Source organism: Adiantum capillus-veneris, chromosome 11 (assembly GCF_014529385.1).
Source record: "Adiantum capillus-veneris isolate H3 chromosome 11, ASM1452938v2, whole genome shotgun sequence".
Lineage (NCBI taxonomy): Eukaryota > Viridiplantae > Streptophyta > Polypodiopsida > Polypodiales > Pteridaceae > Adiantum > Adiantum capillus-veneris.
In genome coordinates this window covers 150,671,443-150,691,167 of record NC_140941.1, presented here as the reverse complement: position 1 = coordinate 150,691,167, position 19,725 = coordinate 150,671,443, and the positions used below count along the sequence as shown (strand labels likewise).

Genomic DNA, 19,725 nt, shown 5'->3' with positions numbered 1-19,725 from the left:
GACGGCGAGGCTGACTGCTGTGGAGAAAACGCCAAGGGAGGGATGGGGATGGTGAGGGTCTACTGCGGGGTGGGGGGGGGGGTTTCTACTGAGAAGTTGCTTGTTGAGCGGGAAGCTCCTGCTGCCTCTTCTGCCAGAAAGGGCTAACTTGGGTTTGCTTATATATTAACTTAGCAAAATTGCCCTACCTACTTTTGTTGGAAAGTCACTTAAAAATAATAAGTGAAAATAACCAATAAATAGGAAAATAGGCTAAATGCACTGGAAAATTCCCCTAACTGAAGCTAATGGATTCTGATGGGAATTCCGATGATCATGTTGTGTGCAACCGGAGGATATGCATCTATGCTAAGTGACTAGGCATGCACGGTCTACGAATAGACTCACAAAAGTGCCAGATCACTGCTAATCTAGACTGATTGAACCCTGTTGGGGTGTAGCTTGTCCACGGACACATAGGGTTGGGATGTGTCACATGACAACTGAGCTCTGTCTAGTAGTGCTCCATAAAGCTAGGCTAATAAAATATCCCTACATGACTGTACTACACTTAAAGTGACGAGGCTGACAACCACTTACTTTAGTTCTTGGTTTCTGTCCCTTGAGACGCTCTTTTTGAAGTCACAAATGGCTCGACATTGTATGGCCGGTGTGAAACGGCCGATAGCCGAGAGTTTCACCCGCAGCAGTGAAGGCCAGGTCGCCACGAGTTGGTCAGGCAAATTTGAGTTGGAAAAGAGTGGGTAGGCTTAGTTCAAAGTCATTTAGGCCCCTCGCGACACTTTATAAGTTGGTGGGTTCTAGGAATTTAACTTAAAAGTGCAAACGAGACACATGGCAGCTCTAGATGCATTTGGCGCCCAAAATCAATCAGGGCAAGAGAGAGGACAATTTTGACTTCATAAGTGCCTTTAGTGTGTGTGTGAGTAGTGGGTGCAGGTTTACAGCTTCATTGGAAAGCTTGCCTTCTCCTCTGTTCTATGTAGCACGATGATTCCGCTCTTGTAAACCTCTCTCCGCTTTTTGAATACCGAAACGTGATGCCCAACTCAAGGGCTACTCATCTGTATGTACAATTCTGTGGGTTTATGCGCGATTGCCAAGGCAAGCCATAGTTACATGGGACGGCGGGTCGGGGTCGGGAACGGGGTCGGGACGGCAAAAGTCAGGAAACGGGGACGGGGGTCGGAACGGCAAAAAAAAAAAAGAGAGTTTTTTTTGGCATTTTTTGACCTACACACATGCCAACACACATATAGCATCACTTTTGACCATAATTTACACTAAATAGACCAAAGAACACAGTCATATAGGCTGAAATGTGCTAATAAAATATCGATGATCGATGGATACAAAATGAGAAGTGCATGCACAAGGGCTCAAGAGTCAAAAAGCCTAAAGGACTTAGGACAAGCCTGAGGCCTCAAGGAAACAAAAAGTACAAAGGGCTATGTAGTAGGTATAGTCGTAGACTCAAGAGTCTAGACTCGAGAGTCGAGTGATCAATGATCATCAACTCAAGAATTGCTCGCCTGCTGAATCTCCACATCGTCGTCGTAGTCGAGGTCGTCAGCAACGTATGAGGCTCCGGCTCGGGAGCTCCATTGAGGCTCGAAATCCTCCTCTAGCTCCTCCAAAAGAGTATCGCCCATAGATGATTCTCTTGTGCCATCTCCCACTCAGTGAAAGGATCTGCCTTGTGTGTGAATGCTCTTGGCAAGCATGCGCAAGTTAGCGCTCACAAACACCAAATCAATGGCCCTCTGAACGCCAAGGCGATTCCTCTTCTTAGAGGCAATGTGCTGTACACACTCCATAGTTGCTCCAAGCAACTAGTGGTACATGCTTGGCTAAGGACACACGAACAGCCAAGCGCTGCAAATGTGGGCCATCTCCTCCATAGTCCTCCCACCCACCACAAAACCGAGCCAATCTATGTTGCGATCAAGCGTGCATCTACACATCCATAGGAGCCCTTCTTTTGCCTGTAGTTAGTAGCTCGTCTCTAATCTTGCGCCTAATGTCAACTGCTAGGCTCAAGGCGCTCCAATGCAAGCCGCCATCCTTTGCTCACCCTCCTTGTCGGTCTCTTGACGCCTTCCTTGAAACTCAGGGTCAAGCACATAAGCTGCCGCATGAAGTGGAGAGTAGTATCCATTCCACCTCGACTCACACAAGCCATGAATCTCCGCATACTGAACAGGGTCAGGCACAAGCTTCTCAAGTGCCTCTATCATCCGATCCATGGCTTCGTAGACTTTGCCAATGCATGGCTGCAAGCCATCCACCACTCGAAGTAGGTGTAGAATAGGCTTGACCATGGCGTCAAGAGTCTTCACCTCCTCCCACCAAGCGGCGTCGTCGGCCCATTCTCGGCATTTCAATCCTATTGCTGATGTAGACTCCGGCATGGCCTGGAACTCATCACTGAGAAAGAGGCCCCTTAAGGCTCCGCCACATGTAGACAAGCGGCCTAGCATAAGCCAATTGAATGCAAATCTTGTCTCTGAATATTTGAGCAAAGACAACTGGCTCCTCTTTGAGAATTCATGGCGCACTTTTTGATGGTTGAGCACAAGGAGACAATTCGAGAGGCGTCACCAATGTGGGTGAAATCCATGACAAGTTCCCTATGTCCTTGAGGAGGTTATTGAGGCCAATGCGCTATGCAAAATGTGACATGGATGCTGGGATACTTGCCTCAATGATAGCTCCGGCTGCCCTTTTTGACGCCTCTCCATCTGCAACCATACAAAGGACATTCTCCGGGCCGGTGATCTCTATGGTGCTTGTCCACTCCGCAGCAAGCTTCTCGGCGGCCTTGCCACTATCGGATGCATCATGTGACTCCACAAAGTACATCTCCCCCCAAGAGTAGGCCACCACCCCGTGGATGGACCGCTTGCGGGTGTCGCTCCATCCATCTACAAGAAGAGAGACGCCATTGGTCTCCCACAAATCCTTTGTTGCTTGGCCGCTTGCTCCACGGCAAGCTTCTCTTTGTCAAGAAGGGTGGTGCGAAGCCTCTCCGATGAAGGTGGCACATAAGAGGAACCATATTCCCCTATTTTCGTAACCATGGTTCGAAAGTATGGAGACCTATCCACACAAAATAGAGCATGTTGCGTTAGTATGGAGAGTCGAGAAATTATAACCCATTATGAATACAAAATGGAAGATTGCAATGTGCATATGCCAAGGGAAACTCACCGCGAAGCATGGAAGGCAATGTGGTCGTGGAAGAAGAATCGGGCAACCGACCTATCTACCTCTTCCTTCAATTTAGGATTCCAATTTTCGTTGAGAGTGGTTTGGCGATGCGGAAGGGAAGAGGACGGTGTAGATCCATGGCTCTTGAAGGTTCGAGAGATGTCGTCAAGGTTGGCTTCCCTTTGCTCTCGCGGTGTCGCCGTGGCGGAGGGATCAACGGCAACAAAACGGCCCCTCTTGGCCGCTTCCGCAACCTCATACACCGTGAGTTTCTCAAGAAGATCCAACCTCTTCTCGGGAGCTACATGAGGGCAAAACTTCACCTCGTGATCGGGTTCATGAAGAAGATGGGCTCGCACTTTGTTTGAACCACCCGTTCTCTTGTATGGACATAGCTTGCACGTCCATGGTCTTGCACCGCCACCTTTGCCACGCGAGCTAAAGTCGACTTCATCCCACCACGACCACGTTTGCACGGCGGGTCTCCTTTGAGAAGAAGCGGCTTGAGAAGTGGAGTTGGCTTGAGATGACATGATGGTGGAGAGACTCGAGAGAGTAGAGCTTAGAAGTTAGAAGGGTTAGAGGAGAGCTTGTGTGGAGAGAGAGTAAAGGAGAGCTTCAAAGTGGGTAGAAGAGGGAGAGGAGAGCTTCAAAGTTCAAACTTGAGCCTTGAGCTTGAGGGAAATGGAATGAGCTTGAGCCTTGAGCTTGAGAGAAATGGAATGAGCATTGAGCATTGAGACTATGAGTATTAAGAGGCCCAAGGGAGCCTTTTATAGCCTCCCAAGGGCCAAGGCTTAAAAAATATGGCAGTTGGGGCTGCACAGAGCCGTTGCAAACGGTCAAAAACGGTCACTTTTTTGAATCCGACCCCGGCCGACCCCTGCCGTCCCTGTCCGGTCCGTCCGACCCTGGTCCGGCCCCGGCCGTCCCCGGTCCGTCCCCCCTGCGACCCGCCCGTCCGGCCCGTTTTCCGTCCGTCCCTCGGCGTTCCCAGCCGTTCCCGGCCCGGTTACGGCCGTTCCCCGGCCCTAGGGCCCGTCCCCCCCGTCCCCTGTAACTATGAGGCAAGCGCCTCTGCAGGCACATGTTGGTTCAGAGAGTTTCCTTACAAGAAATCTCGTCCAAATCAAAGGGAACTCGAGGGCTTGCTACGGATGCGATCGACACACGAAATGGAGCCCAAAACAGAGGATTACAGCCTCCTGTGTATTTTTGCAGGTTTAGGGTTTTGGTTGGTTTTGTTGCCTAATAGTACCAGGAGCTTCAAGGAAGCTAGGGAGTTGTCATACAGGTGTTGAGGTGCATTTTAGAGGCCATAAACAGAGAATTCAATGTTCTGTAATTTCTCGCCAGGTTTAGGAAAGTGCTCTGATGCGCTGGGAAAGTCACCTACTGCATGGGGATTTTGTGTGTGAAGTCTTCTACTGTCGTTATGTTGCCGACATTGGGTTAGAGTAGACCATTTTGAGCCCAATAAAAGTGGGAGAGCACGTAGGAGTTTACTGGTTTGCTCCAAAGTTTAATTGGAATAAAGAAATACCGAAAGGAGCGCCAACCTTTGGGACCAACGCGGTGTCATTGTCTACTTGGGAGCACTTTGGTTGCCAAGTCGTGCTTTGTTTGAAGTGTTGAATTCAAGTCTCAAGTTTATTCGAGAAGTTTTCGTTTGTTGTGAAGTATAGGTAAAGTTAATCAAAGTAAAGATCGGGTGAAAGCCAAAGACTACCGCCCTTTAGTGAGTCTAGTAGCTGGTTACATGATTCCGTTGTTGGGACATAATCACTTTTTCTCAAGTGAGGCTTGGTTCGTTTTTGGCGAAGACACAAAGCTCAAGAACTTGGAATTCCACTATGGCTGACAGGACGAATGACACCAGGAAGAGGGTTCCTCTTCACAGGCCAAACAGGCTGTTCCTCCGGTGTTCGGGGTTGGCGAGAGTTCGCGGCTACCCTTGTCTGTACCTTTCATCAATGTGAATGCTCCATAAGTTCAAGGGTTTATGACTGGGCAACTAGAGGAGGATGCGTTCAGGACACAATTGGTTGCTGCTATGAATGTGTATTCTCTGTTGGTGCAAAATCCCAGGTTTATGGAATTTTTGCAAGCTCCACCAGTGTCACAACAGACAAGGCAACTTTCACTTGTAGTAGAGCCCGTTGAGGCTCAAGTCTTGGTCTCTTATGCGTCTGAGCAGGGCAGGGAGCATTCCCATGTTGCGGAGTCAGTTGGGGTTCCAAGAAAAACTCTTTCTGCCCACGAGCAGGTGGCTAGAACACCAATTCCACAAGCTATATCAATTCAACTAGCCACCTTTGAGAGTCCAAATGTTGGATTAAATGGATAGGGAGCTAATTTCCAGACTATGCATAAGGTTTTTCCACCACCCATGGTACATCTTGGGAATTTTGGGGGTGGATTTTGTTTCAAGGCATGGCTGGTTATGCGCCTGGAAACTAGGAGTACATGCGAGGAACACTCTTTGGGGGTATGCAAGGCATGATGCCAGACCCCATGTATGGTAATATAGGGCTCACAATTAGGGTTTTAGTGTAATCAGGGCCAACCTGGGGTGCCACAGTCCGCTTTTGGTACGGCTGGTTTTTCCGATGAGTAGGTAAATATGGCATGAGGGAACCAAAAGGTTAACAACCAGGGGGACACAGATGATCCTTACCCACTTTCCTATGATAATTTGGGAGTGCCAAAACCATACAAAGAAGGTGGTGCAGTTGTGAAGTTTGATACTTTTAGCAGATTTAAGGACAAGCGGAGGCTCTACTTTCCTCCAATAGTTTGATACGGCTTACAGAGGCCTCCAAGGTAGGAAAGCTACCACTTTCTTGAAAGGAAATGCACGTTCATGGCAGTTGACTCTGTCGATGCAAGGGTAGGCATCCGCACATGGGTTTACTTCAAGCAAATGTTGCATCTGCATGGCTGTCAAATGAATTTGAAGCCGATGTCATGACAAATTGGCACCAACTCAATGCAGCTACTTGCAAAATCTTAGAGGAGTACAATCGGAAGTTCTATAAAGCGTTGCTTTAAGTAACTTCCTATAGGTTCGTACCATTGACAGAGCAGATAGAGAAGTATTATTGTGGGCTCCCTAAAGGACTCAAGAACTACTGTACAAAGAACAGAGTGGCCATCTTTACTCAACTTATGGAAGTTGCCAACACTGGTCATGCCTTGTTGAAGGGTGAAGACAGTGGATTCCAAGGCAATGTGAAAGGGGGCCAGCCAAAGAAAAATTCATCAAATAAGCCCTTTGCAAAAGCGACTCCTGAAGCGTCCCAGGGGTCAGAAAAGGCAGAGAAAGCTAAGGACTTGGCGGAGACATCTAGAGAACCGACAAAGAAACAGAAAAAGAAGCCTTTTGTGCGAAAGTCTTTTGAAACGAAGAAGGCTTTAATGGCTGAGAATAGATGCTCTAGTCATTTTGCAGGATTGCTCACAGAGAAAGAGGCCAGCTGACTTAGAGGACAAAGAGGACAAGAAAGGGAAGAAAACCAAACCCACGGTAGGTTTAGCGCCAGATATGGTGGGCAATAGGCCAAACTTGGATGCCAGTGAGTTATGTAGAGCTTGGGGTAAAGTTAGGGATCAAGCAACGCTTATTTTCTTTGATCCAGGTGCTAAGGCAAACTTTATCTCTCCGAAGTTGTCTATCAAATTGGGCATCAAAGCTGAAGAGATTGGGTACACAACAGAGGCAGGTTTGGCATGTCCTGGCCATTCAGAATGTGCTACTCTCATCATTGGAAAGCTGCATCTGCATATTCAGTTGTATGTGGACATAGAGGAATTTTATATCATGCCATTGGAAGGGTGCGATGGGTTGTTGGGAATCCCATGGATGTTCCGTGTACATGGAGTGTTGGATGTCTTCAACAAAAAGGTCACCCTGTAGCATAATGGCAAAACTCACATCTTGGATGTAAAGCTTATGCTATCACTTATGTAATTGAGAATCATCTTTCTGCATGCTTGATTTTTGCACGTGATGTTTCAAATTATTGTCAAAAATCAAATTTATCTGTGTTAGTTAAAGTAAGGTCAGCATTTTTGCGAGAGTTTTTAGTGATTGTTTTTCGAACTTATTACCGTCTCGGTTGGCGCTGGAGAGGCTTGAGGATCATGCGATAGATTTGGTGCCAGGTGATAGCCCACCAAATAGACCTCCTATAGGGTTAGCGTGGCGTAACAGAAAGAGATTATGAGCTAGGTAGAGGAGCTGTTAGAAAAAGGGTTGATTCAACCTAGTTCTTTACCCTTTTGTTCCCTAGTGCTTTTAGTGCAAAAGAAGGATGGCTCTTGGCGCATGTGTATTGACTACCGTGTGTTGAATAAGAATACCATCAAGAACAAGTTTCCTATTCCAAGGATTGATGATGTTCTTGACTGTTTAGAGGGTGCGGCAATTTTCAGCAGGATAGATCTTAAGAGTGGATACCATCTGATTCGTATTAGGCCAGAGGATGTGCACAAGACTGCGTTTAGAACAACGTTTCGTCTATACGAGTTCTTAGTGATACCATTTGGTCTTACAAATGCTCCTGCTACGTTCAATAGGATGATGGATCAGATTTTCCTCCCACATCAAAAGTTTGTCGACACATTCTTTGATGACATGATAGTTTGTTCGAAGAATGAAGAGAAGCATAGAGGTCATTTGACCATGGTGTTCAAAGAACTACGCTGTCACAGGTTGTTCATCAACCCTAAGAAAAGTGAATTCTTCTTGGAAGAGATCCACTTTTCATGCCACATAGTGTCAAAGGATGGTGTCCCAATGGATCCTGCCATGGTTGAAGCGATCAGACATGGCAGACTTGAAGACTGTGCATGATGTCTGCAGCTTCTTGGGATTATGCTCTTACTACAGAAGGTTCATCGAGAACTTTGCCGAGATTGCATCACCCCTACATGCTCTGCAAAAGAAAGAGGTCACTCTCAAATGGACACAAAGAGAGATTTCAACTTTTAATCTCTTGAAAGAAAAGATGACTTCGGATCCAGTAATTGTTTTGCCAGCTCTCAAGAAGTCATTTGTGGTCCAGTGTGATGTGTGTGGCAATAGTATTGGGACATTGCTAATGTAGGATGGTCGGGTAGTAGCCTATGTAAACAGAATCTTGCAAGGACTAGAAAAGACTATGCAAATCTTTGAGAAAGAGCTACCGACCGTGATTCATGCGCTTTCAAGTTGGAAACACTACCTATTAGGTGTTGATGTTGTTGTCCAAACAGACCATGAGACCTTGCGATACTTCTTGACACAATCAAAGCTATTAGAAAAGCATATGCAATGGGCCAACATTCTCTCTATGTTCCACTTTCAGATTGTCAGATTGTGCATGTTGAAGACAAGAAGAATATTGTGACTGATGTGCTGTCAAGAAAGCCACAAATTTCAGTTGTGTCAATTCCTTACCATCATGAGCTTGATGATATGAAGGAACAATATGTTATTGGTGAAGATTTTGCAAGGATTTTACTTTGCAAGATAGACAACGCCATGAGCGACGGTTTTATGATGATGCATGGCAGACTATGCGTCACTAGACCATTGCGACATAAGGTTATGTTAGAAAGTCATGTCCCACAGTATGTAGGGCATCGTAGTATAGATGCGACAGTGTGAGCGGTCGAGACATTCTTTTATGGCCTACTTTGAGGAGAGATGTGGATGTCTTTGTGTGAGCATGCGTAATTTGCCAAAAGGTCAAGTTTGACAGGCAAAAGGAACTTGGGTTGTTACACCCAGTGCCTATTCTAGATAAGCCATGGGAAAGTATTGCTATGGATTTTATCTTTGATCTCTCAAGAACATCGAAAGGAAATGATGGTATGCAGGTTCAACAAACAGGCTTGTTTTAATCTTGTCAGGAAGAAGATAAAATCTGATCAGATGACACGATTGTTCATGTAGCACGATGATTCCGCTCTCGTGCACCGCTCTCCCCTTTTGAACACAGAAACGTGATGCCCAACTTAAGGGCTACTCATCTGTTTGTAGAGTTGTGTGGATTTATGCGCGATTGCGGAGGCAAGAGCCTCTTGTATAGATACGGATTAGCGAATTGCTAATTCGCTGTAGACAAAGGTTGATTCAGAGAGATTTCTTGCGAGAAATCTTGTCCAAATCAAAGGGTAAGTGGCCCTATAGGTGCGGGAACTCAAGGGCTTGCTATGGATGCGATGGGCACAAAGAATTACAGCCTACTGTGTATTTTGCAGGTTTAGGGTTTTGGGCGTTTTGGTCGCCTAACAGTCCCAGGAGCTTCGGAGAAGTTAGGGAATCGTCGTACAAGTGTTCTGGTGCATTTTAGAGGCCGAAAACAGAGAATTCAGCGTGTTGCAATTTCTCACTAGGTTTAGGAGAGTAGGCCATTTTCAGCCCAATAAAAGTGGGATAGCACGCAGGAATTTAAAGGTTTTCTCCAAAAGTTTAATTGGAATAAGGAAATACCGAAAGGGGTGCGCACCTATGGGGCCAACACAGTGTCACTGTCTACTTGGGAGCACTCTAGCTGCCAAGTCGTGCTTTGCTTGAACTTGAATTTCAGTCTCAAGTTTATTTGAGAAGTTCCTCTCTGTTGTGAAGTACAGGTAAAATTAAAGTAAAGATCGGGTGAAAGCTAAAGTCTACCGCCCTTCAGTGAGTCTACTGGCCAATTTCACTTAACCTGGATTCAACTCTGGATTAATACCACTGCAACCTTTCCTGTTGTTTTGTATGTTCGAAAATTCAGAGCAAAAGAAGGCTCAAATCTTTACAAGCCGCCCCCCCCCCCCCCCCCCCCCCCCCCCCCCCCCCCCCCCCCCCACACACGCGCGCGCGCACACACACACACACACACACACAAATAGATAAATGAAATTCCCCTCTTACCCTTTTCCCCCATCCCCTAAGTATGCACACACACTCGACCACCACCACTACCAATGATTTATCTGCAAGCAGGGTTTCAATTGTTAATTGCTTGGATTAAAATTAATCCTTAAAGTTTGCAAATCCAGATAAGTCCTTATCGAGCAATTTATACAGCAAGATCACTCGTTGCTAGCAATAAGATAACGTCACCCATTGTGTTTAGCAGATAAAAAGTATCGCATTGTATCAACTTACATTAAAGATTGCTACCGTACATAGAGGAAGAGACTGTCCAGGCATAAGCAGGAGAGAGAATTCACACAATGCCTACTTTCATCAATAACAAGGTACCTATTCAAACTCTCTTCTCATTAATGTTTTCCCTTATGATTTGAGTGCATGTAAGTGTTGGAGGGCAAGGGTCTTGCACGTGAGTGGTGGGTCTTGCGTATCACATTGGGGCTCAGCTTCAGGACAAAAATGATCCTGGTTGAATACCTTTACTTTTTTTTTTGCAGAGAGTCCCATTTTTTAGGGGACAATGGCACCCTGCTGCCTGTGTTTCACTTCCAAAGGTCTGGTGGTGGTCAAAAGTGTGACCAGCTGTGAGGTGTTGTTACCTTCGTCAACTTTGCAGAGAGCGTTTACTAGCATTGCCTTCCCACAGGATAGCTACAAACCACCTCACAAGTCAAAAAGATGTTGTATTTCCTCTTCTTTCTATTTCAGGTGTGTGGATATTCTCTGTCCATCTTGTATATCATTTATGATATCTTTAGCTAGACCAAAACAACTTGTTGTAATGGTGAAAGTTCCTCAATTTCAAGCTTGCTACAGTTCTCATGCAATTTTTCTTGCTTTTCCTGCCTTTTATTTGGAATCTCCTGCAATTAACTGTTCTTTTCAGCATGGTCGCAATTTTTGGTCCATCTTATAGGGAACGTTGTCCAACAGAGACAAGTGAATACTGAGGCCGGTAATTATTCTTGAGATCATTGCTGATTATGGAGTGCATATTCTTTTAGCCTTTGACTTGGGTTCAACCACTTACTGAAGAATGTAGTGGGAGACTACCTGTTGGACCATTCTTCACAAGGTAGTGACTCAGTAGCCTGTGGTGGTGCTCTTACTGGCAACGAAACATTATTTGAAATAGCAAAGTCAGCTTTGTAATTCTGAACCTGTTGTTCCTTTTATTGTCTTGCCTCAAGCACTATGGTCTTTTTAAAGGATCTGCTCAAGCTTGAGTGCTATATGCAAAGCACAACTTGGGAGAATTAAAGGGAACAGAGAAAAAGGACGAAGGTTCATGTGAAACGAGTTGTGCTTGGTTGGCCGGTCTTTGCTACATGCAAAACGCAACATGGAAAATTAGAGGAAACAAAAAAAAAGATGACACCAGGATTTCCATCTTTGCAGGAAACAGAAACTTCACTCTTGTGCTAGAAATGCCATCCATCTCCTATGCTTCAGGACAGTGCTCCACATGTTGGAGATAAGCGGTGGGATAACGTTTCATGGTCAACATCAACTGGTTTAAGAAGTGAATATATGGACTTAGGAAAACAGAGAGCACATGACGGCTGCTGCATGAAGCAAGGTACCAACTTAGCTGCTGTTGTAGACAGTCCGCTAACAAATGACATGGGACTTGAGGTGCCCGATGCATTGGAAAGAAGTGAATTGACGAAGGTTTTGGCAAACAGAATTATCAAATAGTATCCACTCGTCTAGAGCATTAAATGAGGAGGAATATTTTACACCAGTTTTGCTAATGAAGCACATGGTACCGGCAGTGCTGAAATTGTTTTCACAGCATGGGCTGGTTATTGATCGACTCCCCTCCTTTTGTCAGGTCTCACATTGTGATGAGGTAGGTCCCTAGGTTACCTCAGAGTATCATTACATGCACTTGAGACGGAGGCTGAGAGTCACAGCGGAGATGCAGGAGGACGTATATGCAGACTTTGTCACTAGGTGGTGGAGATGGAATGGCATTAAATTTTCAGATGTCCTACCGTTAAAGGGATTTTAGGGAGATTTCATTGTTTATATAGAGAGGGAGTTGGCCGTGTGAGAAGGGTAAAGGAGTAAGCAGATCAGAGATGGCCCAGATTACAGCTGAGAGAGATTTTACAGGGAGGTATTTGGCCCTTTGACTCCCCTTCGAGAAGGGTGACAGTAGCCAGATCACAGATTAGTTGTCTGCTATCTTTCTTTCTCTTGCTTTCTTTTGACATCTCTTTCTATCTTTGTTTCTATTCGTCTGCTCTCTCTCTCTCTCTCTCTCTCTCTCTCTCTCTCTCTCTCTCTCTCTCCCCTGCACATGATCATATCTTCATGCTTAGAATGATCTTGAGAAGGGCAGAGCATGTGGGAGGAGGATTTATTGTAGCTTTGTGGATTTCCGCAAAGCCTTTGACACAGTCTCAAAAGCCAGATTGATATGGAGACTACATGACTTGGGAGTCCAGAAGAGCTTGTGAGGGGTATCATGGCACTCTAAGAGACAGTTATAGGGAGAGTCATAGACAACAAAGGGTCTTTCAGAGCTTGTTCACTCTACTATTGGCGTGAAGTAGGGATGCCCACTTTCTCTGACTTTGTTTGGATTGTATATTGATGAGATTTCTGACTTCTTTTGAGACTGTGGGGTAGAGGGGCACAGTTGTCAAGTACAGGGATACCACTATTGCTTTATGCTGATGATGATGTCCTTATTTCAGTCTCCCCAGAGGGTATGAGAAGACATCTTGATGCGTTAAAATGCTAATGCCCATGATAGTGGGCTCTCCACCAACCTTGGCAAAACAAGGTGATGATGGTATTCAGTCTTGCAATGTGGGTCCGGAGATCAGCACCTATTTTAACATATGGATAGGAGATATTGGAGTATGCAGACTCCTATACATATCTTGGTGTTACTTTCTCTATGAGAGGGGTTGCAGAGGCGAGATTGACAATGGGATATATAGCATTAGGAGGACTAGAGAGGGTATGTTCATTGATGCAGTTTCAGGAGCTACAAGCTGTGGCTATTTCACACTTTGGTCACTTCTACCATGCTTTATGGAGTGCAGATATGGGGGCCCAGCTTGGATCATCATAGTAGATCAGGGTGAACATATGGTGGATGAGATCCATGGAGAGACCACTTGTATCCACGAACTCTAGGCTTATCCAGGCAAAAGCCTCAGTGCCAAATGAAATTACCAGCGTTGAGATGAGTGCACCATTGATTGTAGTGGAGGCTCTTGCTTAATCACTATCTTTCATTCATAGAACATGGGAGCTCCCACATGACATATATGCACGACTAGCGCTGGAGTCATCACGACAGTCGGCTAGGGAGGGTGATACTTTATGTTGGTTTGCACAAATATCATCTTGGTTTGAGCTACATGGATTTAGTATGGACAGGCTGCTCCCTTTTCAATATGCCCTAGATGCACCATTTGCACCCTCCCACATTCAAAGATAGGAGGATTATCAAACATGATCTCAGATACTAGGAGGACTTGGTTCTCTCCGTCATGTGAGTTGGGGACAAAGATGGCTTTTTATCGAGACCATCTTCTTCATACAACAGATGATGGGTTTATATCACGCCCTAGGTATATGGAGTCTGGACATCCACCATCTCATGGCATTGGATGTGTTATTGGTCAGCTACGCACCTCATCTCACTTGTTGGAGATAGGGACTAGCCGACACAGGTATACCCTCAAAGGAGAGATTATGCTAGGTTTATTAGAGAGAGCCAGCGACAAAGGAGCATTATATCTACAGTGCACAACATTCGGTGTTTTCATTGCTTATTCAAAGAGGGATTGGCCTCTTATCGCGCATCATGGATTACTATGATTAGAGGTGCCTATGTCTCTTCTTGCTGGAGATCCGGACTTAGAGACTACCCCTAGGAATAGAGGACCTAGGAACAGAGGATCCATATAGAGGCAGATCACTAGTTTCTATAGAGGGACTACTCACGATGGCCACCCTTGGCCGCCCACGACGCTCGAGGATTTTCATACGGTAGATGAGGTCTACATCGGAGGCTATGGAGCGACATGGAACACGTCCCTTCAAAGAGCTGACTATGGAGAACATCAAGGCCATACTGCATAGACCCATGAGAGAGTTCATGGGATGATCACCTGTGTACACTTTCTCCACTTTACATGCATTAGCCATGATTGTACCCCTCCCCATGTGTTTCGAGATGATGTATTATGTGATGTTGATGATGATTTAGGATAGGCTTACATACCTACCCACTCTAGGTGCCCTCATTTATTTTATTTTTATGTTCCCTAGACATTCTACTAGAGGCATACATGAATGTAACCTTTTGGTCTTATAGGTCATTTTGGCCTTTTGAAGACATTAGTATAACATTTCATCTCTCTCTCTCTCTCTCTCTCTCTCTCTCTCTCTCTGTGTGTGTGTGTGTGTGTGTGTGTGTGTGTGTGTTGATTAACAGGGCTCGAGTTCAACTCTCGTCAGATAGATCTTTGAGGCCTCTTGGGATTCCTACACCTTCAAAATCCTCTTCTTCTCTCTCTCTCTCTCTCTCTCTCTCTCTCTCTCTCTCTCTCTCTCTCTATTTTGGAGAGAAAAATGGGACATGGTATTCTTTATATTTATTTCAAGAAACACTTGAAGACCATATTTAAAAATTGTTTTAAAGGGAGAAACCCCAAAGATACAATACAAAGTACAAACTTCATGGGGAAAGAATCACAATACATCATAGGCAACAGGCAAAAACTCTCTTTTTGCGTGACACCTACATAAATGTGCCAGGTGCCCTATTGCCACTAAGTGATGGAGAGAGCTCGCCAATCTAGCATCCTAGCTATTGTAGAACTAAACTAATAAGTATAGTCTTGCTCATGAAAAATTGTACCTACTCACATACTCCAAGTAATATAAACCCACAGAATCCCTGTTCCGGACCCTTACCGTGCTCAAAACGCGTTCCCTACTTCCAAATTGTTGTTCGGACTTGTGCCATTTCAATTGGCGCACATCATGATCCCGCTTCGGGATGTGTTTCAATTTTGTTTTGGCTGTTGAATGTCCGTTATGAGATTGCAAAGTGACCAACAAAGTTTTTTAAAGAGCTATGTAGGTAATGCTCACCCCATTTTGGGCTTCTTTGGGGGCCTTGTGGCCATTAAAACCTAGCTCCTCAATAGAATCTCCACTTTATCAATCTCCTCTAGGCTACCTACTACGTGCCCCCCCCCCCCCCGCCCTCCCTTTTTGTTGCTACAGTTCCGGTTCCATGTTCCAATTCCATGTTTCTATGCTGAAATTTGATGCCTGCTCCATAATCATATGTTGCATACACTCGTTAGAAACTCTTTGCTCAACATCATAGAAAGATGTAGCTATCCTCAGCCTCCACAACTCAAATGTCCATTGCGTCATCAAACTGCTGTTATTATGTATAGAGTACTCATATCCAATAAGTGCCTCCATATGTATCCAAATCTAATTCCACATGGCCTTCCAAACTTGGAAGACTCCCAAGGTTTGTCATGTGGTGTCCCAACTATAAGAGTATACATCAGGGCTGCACTCACGCCATGGAAAGCTAGACTATGTCTTTAAGAAAATGGCATGAAAAAAGAGCTATCTACAAAAACCATGTCACTCGTGTGCGCGTGTTGTCTGACAATCCATCACATACAATTTTTGGGAGGTGTGACACATCTGCACCACCACAAGTGAGAACACCCTCTAGTTTGGAAGCCTACACACGTGACATCATTGATTAGGTCACTAGATGCCCTCTCCCAACTCTATTAAAGAAGCCCAAAGCTACACACTTTGTATCCCCTCATTAGCCATCATTTGCACCTACTTTGTACCCACCATTTGCATGTAGCATTTTCTCTCAATTCAATCATGATTTGCTATTAGCATTAGTGTTAATCTCTCTCTAATCTCTCCTTGTAATTAACTTACTAGTCACGCCATGATTGGCTCACTAACATTTCTGCCATAAATGCCATTCCTTTCATGTAGTATCAGAGCCGATGGTTCACTCCTAGGCATTATTTTCTATGCTAGATCTTGTGAGCTCTCCTCTCCCTCACAAGATTGAATCAATTTCTCATGCATGAGCATTTAGATCAGCATTGTCCTCTATGCTAATTGCTCTAGTTATTGGGCACATTCTTGGTGAGCCACTACCCTTTCTAGAAGTGCTTGGGAAGGAGGGCATGCTAGATTAAGAGCATCATTAGTTATCTTCCATCAATCATCAATTCATTTGCATTTGCATTGCATTTTAGTCATTAATTTTGTGCAAGTTTTGCTTCATAATTAGCCTCTATTCGTGTTTCAACTCATGGCATTGTGAGTGTGTGCAACATGTGCTTACCAAGAGCTCTCCATAGAACTATTAAACTCTGCATTTGGAGGTTGAGAACCCTCTCAACCCCATCATCCAATATTTGCTATTTTAGGGTGTGTGTATGAGCTTTTGTGTATGAGGTCTACCTCTGGTAGGCCGAATTCAAATACGTTAATATCAGAGTCCCTCTCAAGCTGTTCACATGGGGTGAGTTGGTTAGGGCACTTCTTATAGAGTCATACCAAGTGGGTCATGTGCTCAAAACGTGCTAGCCTATATTTAGTAAACAGGGAACGCGGGCGGACGTGAAGGATGATCACAAAAGTCGATTGTTTTACCTGTCGGGATCGGATGGAGCTTCACAACCGATTGGTCTTTTGCCTCACATTTTTGCTCATATTACAACCGACAGAGTAGATCCCGACTACTACCTAGTACCACCGCGTGCCAGTAGATCCCAACTGGGCGGTCGGTGCCCTCATCGAATACCAAGAGGCGTTTTTTACTGTTGGCCCCCCTTACAAAGGCCCCGCCACAAGGGTTCTTTCCCATTGCTCATTGCCACCACAAGTAAATTTTGGCCTCAATGCTTACGTGGCCCCCCTTCCCACGAGTCTACTTGCCACATTTGATTTATAGCATTGAACCCGCCAATTGCAAGGGTGCATCCACAAAGCACACATTGCCTCAAAATTTTGTCTTGATGGAGATCATTCCTACCGGTTGCAGTACACAAGTGTTTCGTATATGATGTGTATGTATTACCCAATTCCAAGATTACCACAAGCCCTTGCACATGTGTTGAAATGTATGATTTATCCAATCTCCAGATTAGCAAAAGCACCCACACCATGCATTTGCACACACATGTCCTCACATTTGCACCAAAACCCTATACATCTACACATTTTGCACGGACACAAAACACAACATTTGGCTTCACAAAAAATTATGATTGTACAAGGATCACAGACACTGCCCGACATAGGGTAAGACCATCCTCACACACATTTGCACAAAAATCTGTTTTGTATGCCATGCCGACATCGGCATCCACTTTGATTTTGATGACACATTTGGAGGGGAGGAGCATCAACAACGACGACATTTTGCAGCTGAACCGGCAATAAAGCTTAACACAAACTTTTGACAATTTGCAGTAGGACTTCACCTTGACAAAAACCCCATTTGTATCTTGTTTGGACCTACCACCTAGTTGCCTAGGGATAGGTGCACACTTTGATCCTACACCCAATCGACAATTCTTTGGGGAGGATGTTGTGACTTTGATCTTACACCTAGTTGACAATTCTTTGGGAAGGACAACTTTGTACTTTTGGGTGCTACTATATCACACACGGGGAGGCTTGTTGGGGTGTGTGTCACGTCCGCACCACCACAAGTGAGAACACCCTCTACTTTGGAAGCCTACACACTTGCCATCATTGATTAGGTCACTAGATGCCCTCTCCCAACTCTATAAAAGAAGCCCAAAGCTACACACTTTGTATCCCCTCATCAACCATTATTTGCACCTACTTTGTACCCACCATTTGCATGTAGCATTTACTCTTAATCCAAGCATGATTTACTATTAGCATTAGTGTTAAATCTCTCTCTAATCTCTCCTTGTAATTAACTTACTAATCACGCCATGAATGGCTCACTAACGTTTCCGCCATAAACGCCATTCCTTTCAACAATGGAAGAGCTATACCTCTTCCATGTATCTTGTATGCTTATGATTTCTTTGTCAATACATCTAGCAACAATCAACTCCTTTTCACGCAAGTGATATGAAGGAGACATGCAGCTCCGACCTCCATTGTTGATTGCTTGCACCATCTCTAGAAAATATGGGCTCCTCACCTTCCAATGAGGGATATCCTCCACATAAAAGAAGCTAAGCAAGGCAATAATAGCTTGCTTGCGTGCTTGCACGCTCGAAGCACTTGAATCTCCTTGTTTCTAGCACTCTTACTTGCTTGCATGGTCATGGATGCAAAGACCGTGACCTCGGCATTTTGAGAGCCTTCACCCAAATCAAGCACTTGCGCATTTACATTGTCCTCTCTAGTAGTGTCCTCGCGACTTGCAAGAAGAATTATGCACATAGCTTTAGCATTTAGGTGCTTTAAAACTTCTTGCCGCTCAATGTTCAACCAACTTCTAGTTGTGGGCCCTAATGTGGTCTGGCTCACCATCCAAATGATGACCACAAAACTTACCTTTACATGTATACTTGTCACATAGAAGAAAGACTCATGTCCTTGATGTAAAGGTGAAAGGCGAGTCTATTCCAATTGTTTCTGCTTTTGCTATTTTATCTGTAAAAAAGAATCATCTTTCTGCATACTTGATCTTTGCAAAAGAAGTACATGAAGTTGTATCTAATTTGTTGTATCTAATTTGTCTACCTTAGATAAAGATAGGACAACTTTCCTGAGTGGTTTCGGTGATGTTTTTTCGAACTCTTTTCGAGGGGAATTACCTCCTGAGAGACTCGAGGATCATAGCATAGATCTTGTGTCACATTGTAGTCCACCGTATAGGGTTAGTGTAGCCCAACATAAAGAGATTATGAGTCAGGTCAATGAGCTTTTGGAGAAGGGGTTGATTCAACCTAGCTCATCCCCTTTTTGTTTGCTTGTACTCCTAGTGCAGAAGGATGGTTCATGGCGCATGTGCATTGACTACTGTGCTTTGAATAAGAATACCATCAAGAACGGGTTCTCCATACCGAGGATAGATGACATTCTTGATCGGCTTGAGGGAGCGTCACTATTTAGCAAGATAGATTTAAAGAGTGGGTACCATCAAATACGCATTAGGCCAAAGGATGTCCATAAGATTGCTTTCAAGACAACATTCAGTTTTTATGAGTTTCTTGTCATGCCATTCAGTCTCAGAAATACTCCTGCCACATTCAATAGAATGATGGACAGAATATTTAGACCACATAGAAACTTCGTGGGTACATTTTTTGATAAGGTGATTATCTTTTCAAAGTGTGAAGAGGAGCATAGGGATCACTTAAGTACAATTTTCAATGAGCTATGCAGGAACATGCTACTCATTAAAAGGATGGGGTACCTATGGATCTTGCTAAAGTGGAAGCAATTAAGTCATGGCAGGTTTGAAGTCTGTACGTGCCATTCAAAGCTTTCTAGGCTTATGTTCCTATTACAGTAGGTTTATTCAAAATTTTGCTGAGATTGCTTCACCAATCCATGCACTACAAGCAAAGGGAGTTGCTTTCAAGTGG

General features: G+C 44.6%; 1 protein-coding gene across 2 annotated transcripts in view; it reads left to right on the top strand.

Annotated features, from left to right (window-relative positions):
* The window catches only part of LOC147448218 (uncharacterized protein ycf20-like), a 69,582-nt gene that overhangs the window by 27,422 nt on the left and 22,435 nt on the right, over positions 1–19,725 (top strand). Inside the window, exons 2-4 of one of the 2 annotated variants that reach the window (XM_086524101.1) lie at positions 10,320–10,440; positions 10,612–10,668; positions 10,731–10,822. In XM_086524101.1, coding sequence (XP_086380227.1) covers positions 10,417–10,440; positions 10,612–10,668; positions 10,731–10,822 — 173 coding nt within the window. In that variant the 5' untranslated portion in view covers positions 10,320–10,416. Of the gene's footprint in view, positions 1–10,319; positions 10,441–10,611; positions 10,823–19,725 lie in introns of those variants that run through there. The other variant, XM_086524100.1, reaches the window with a different exon arrangement.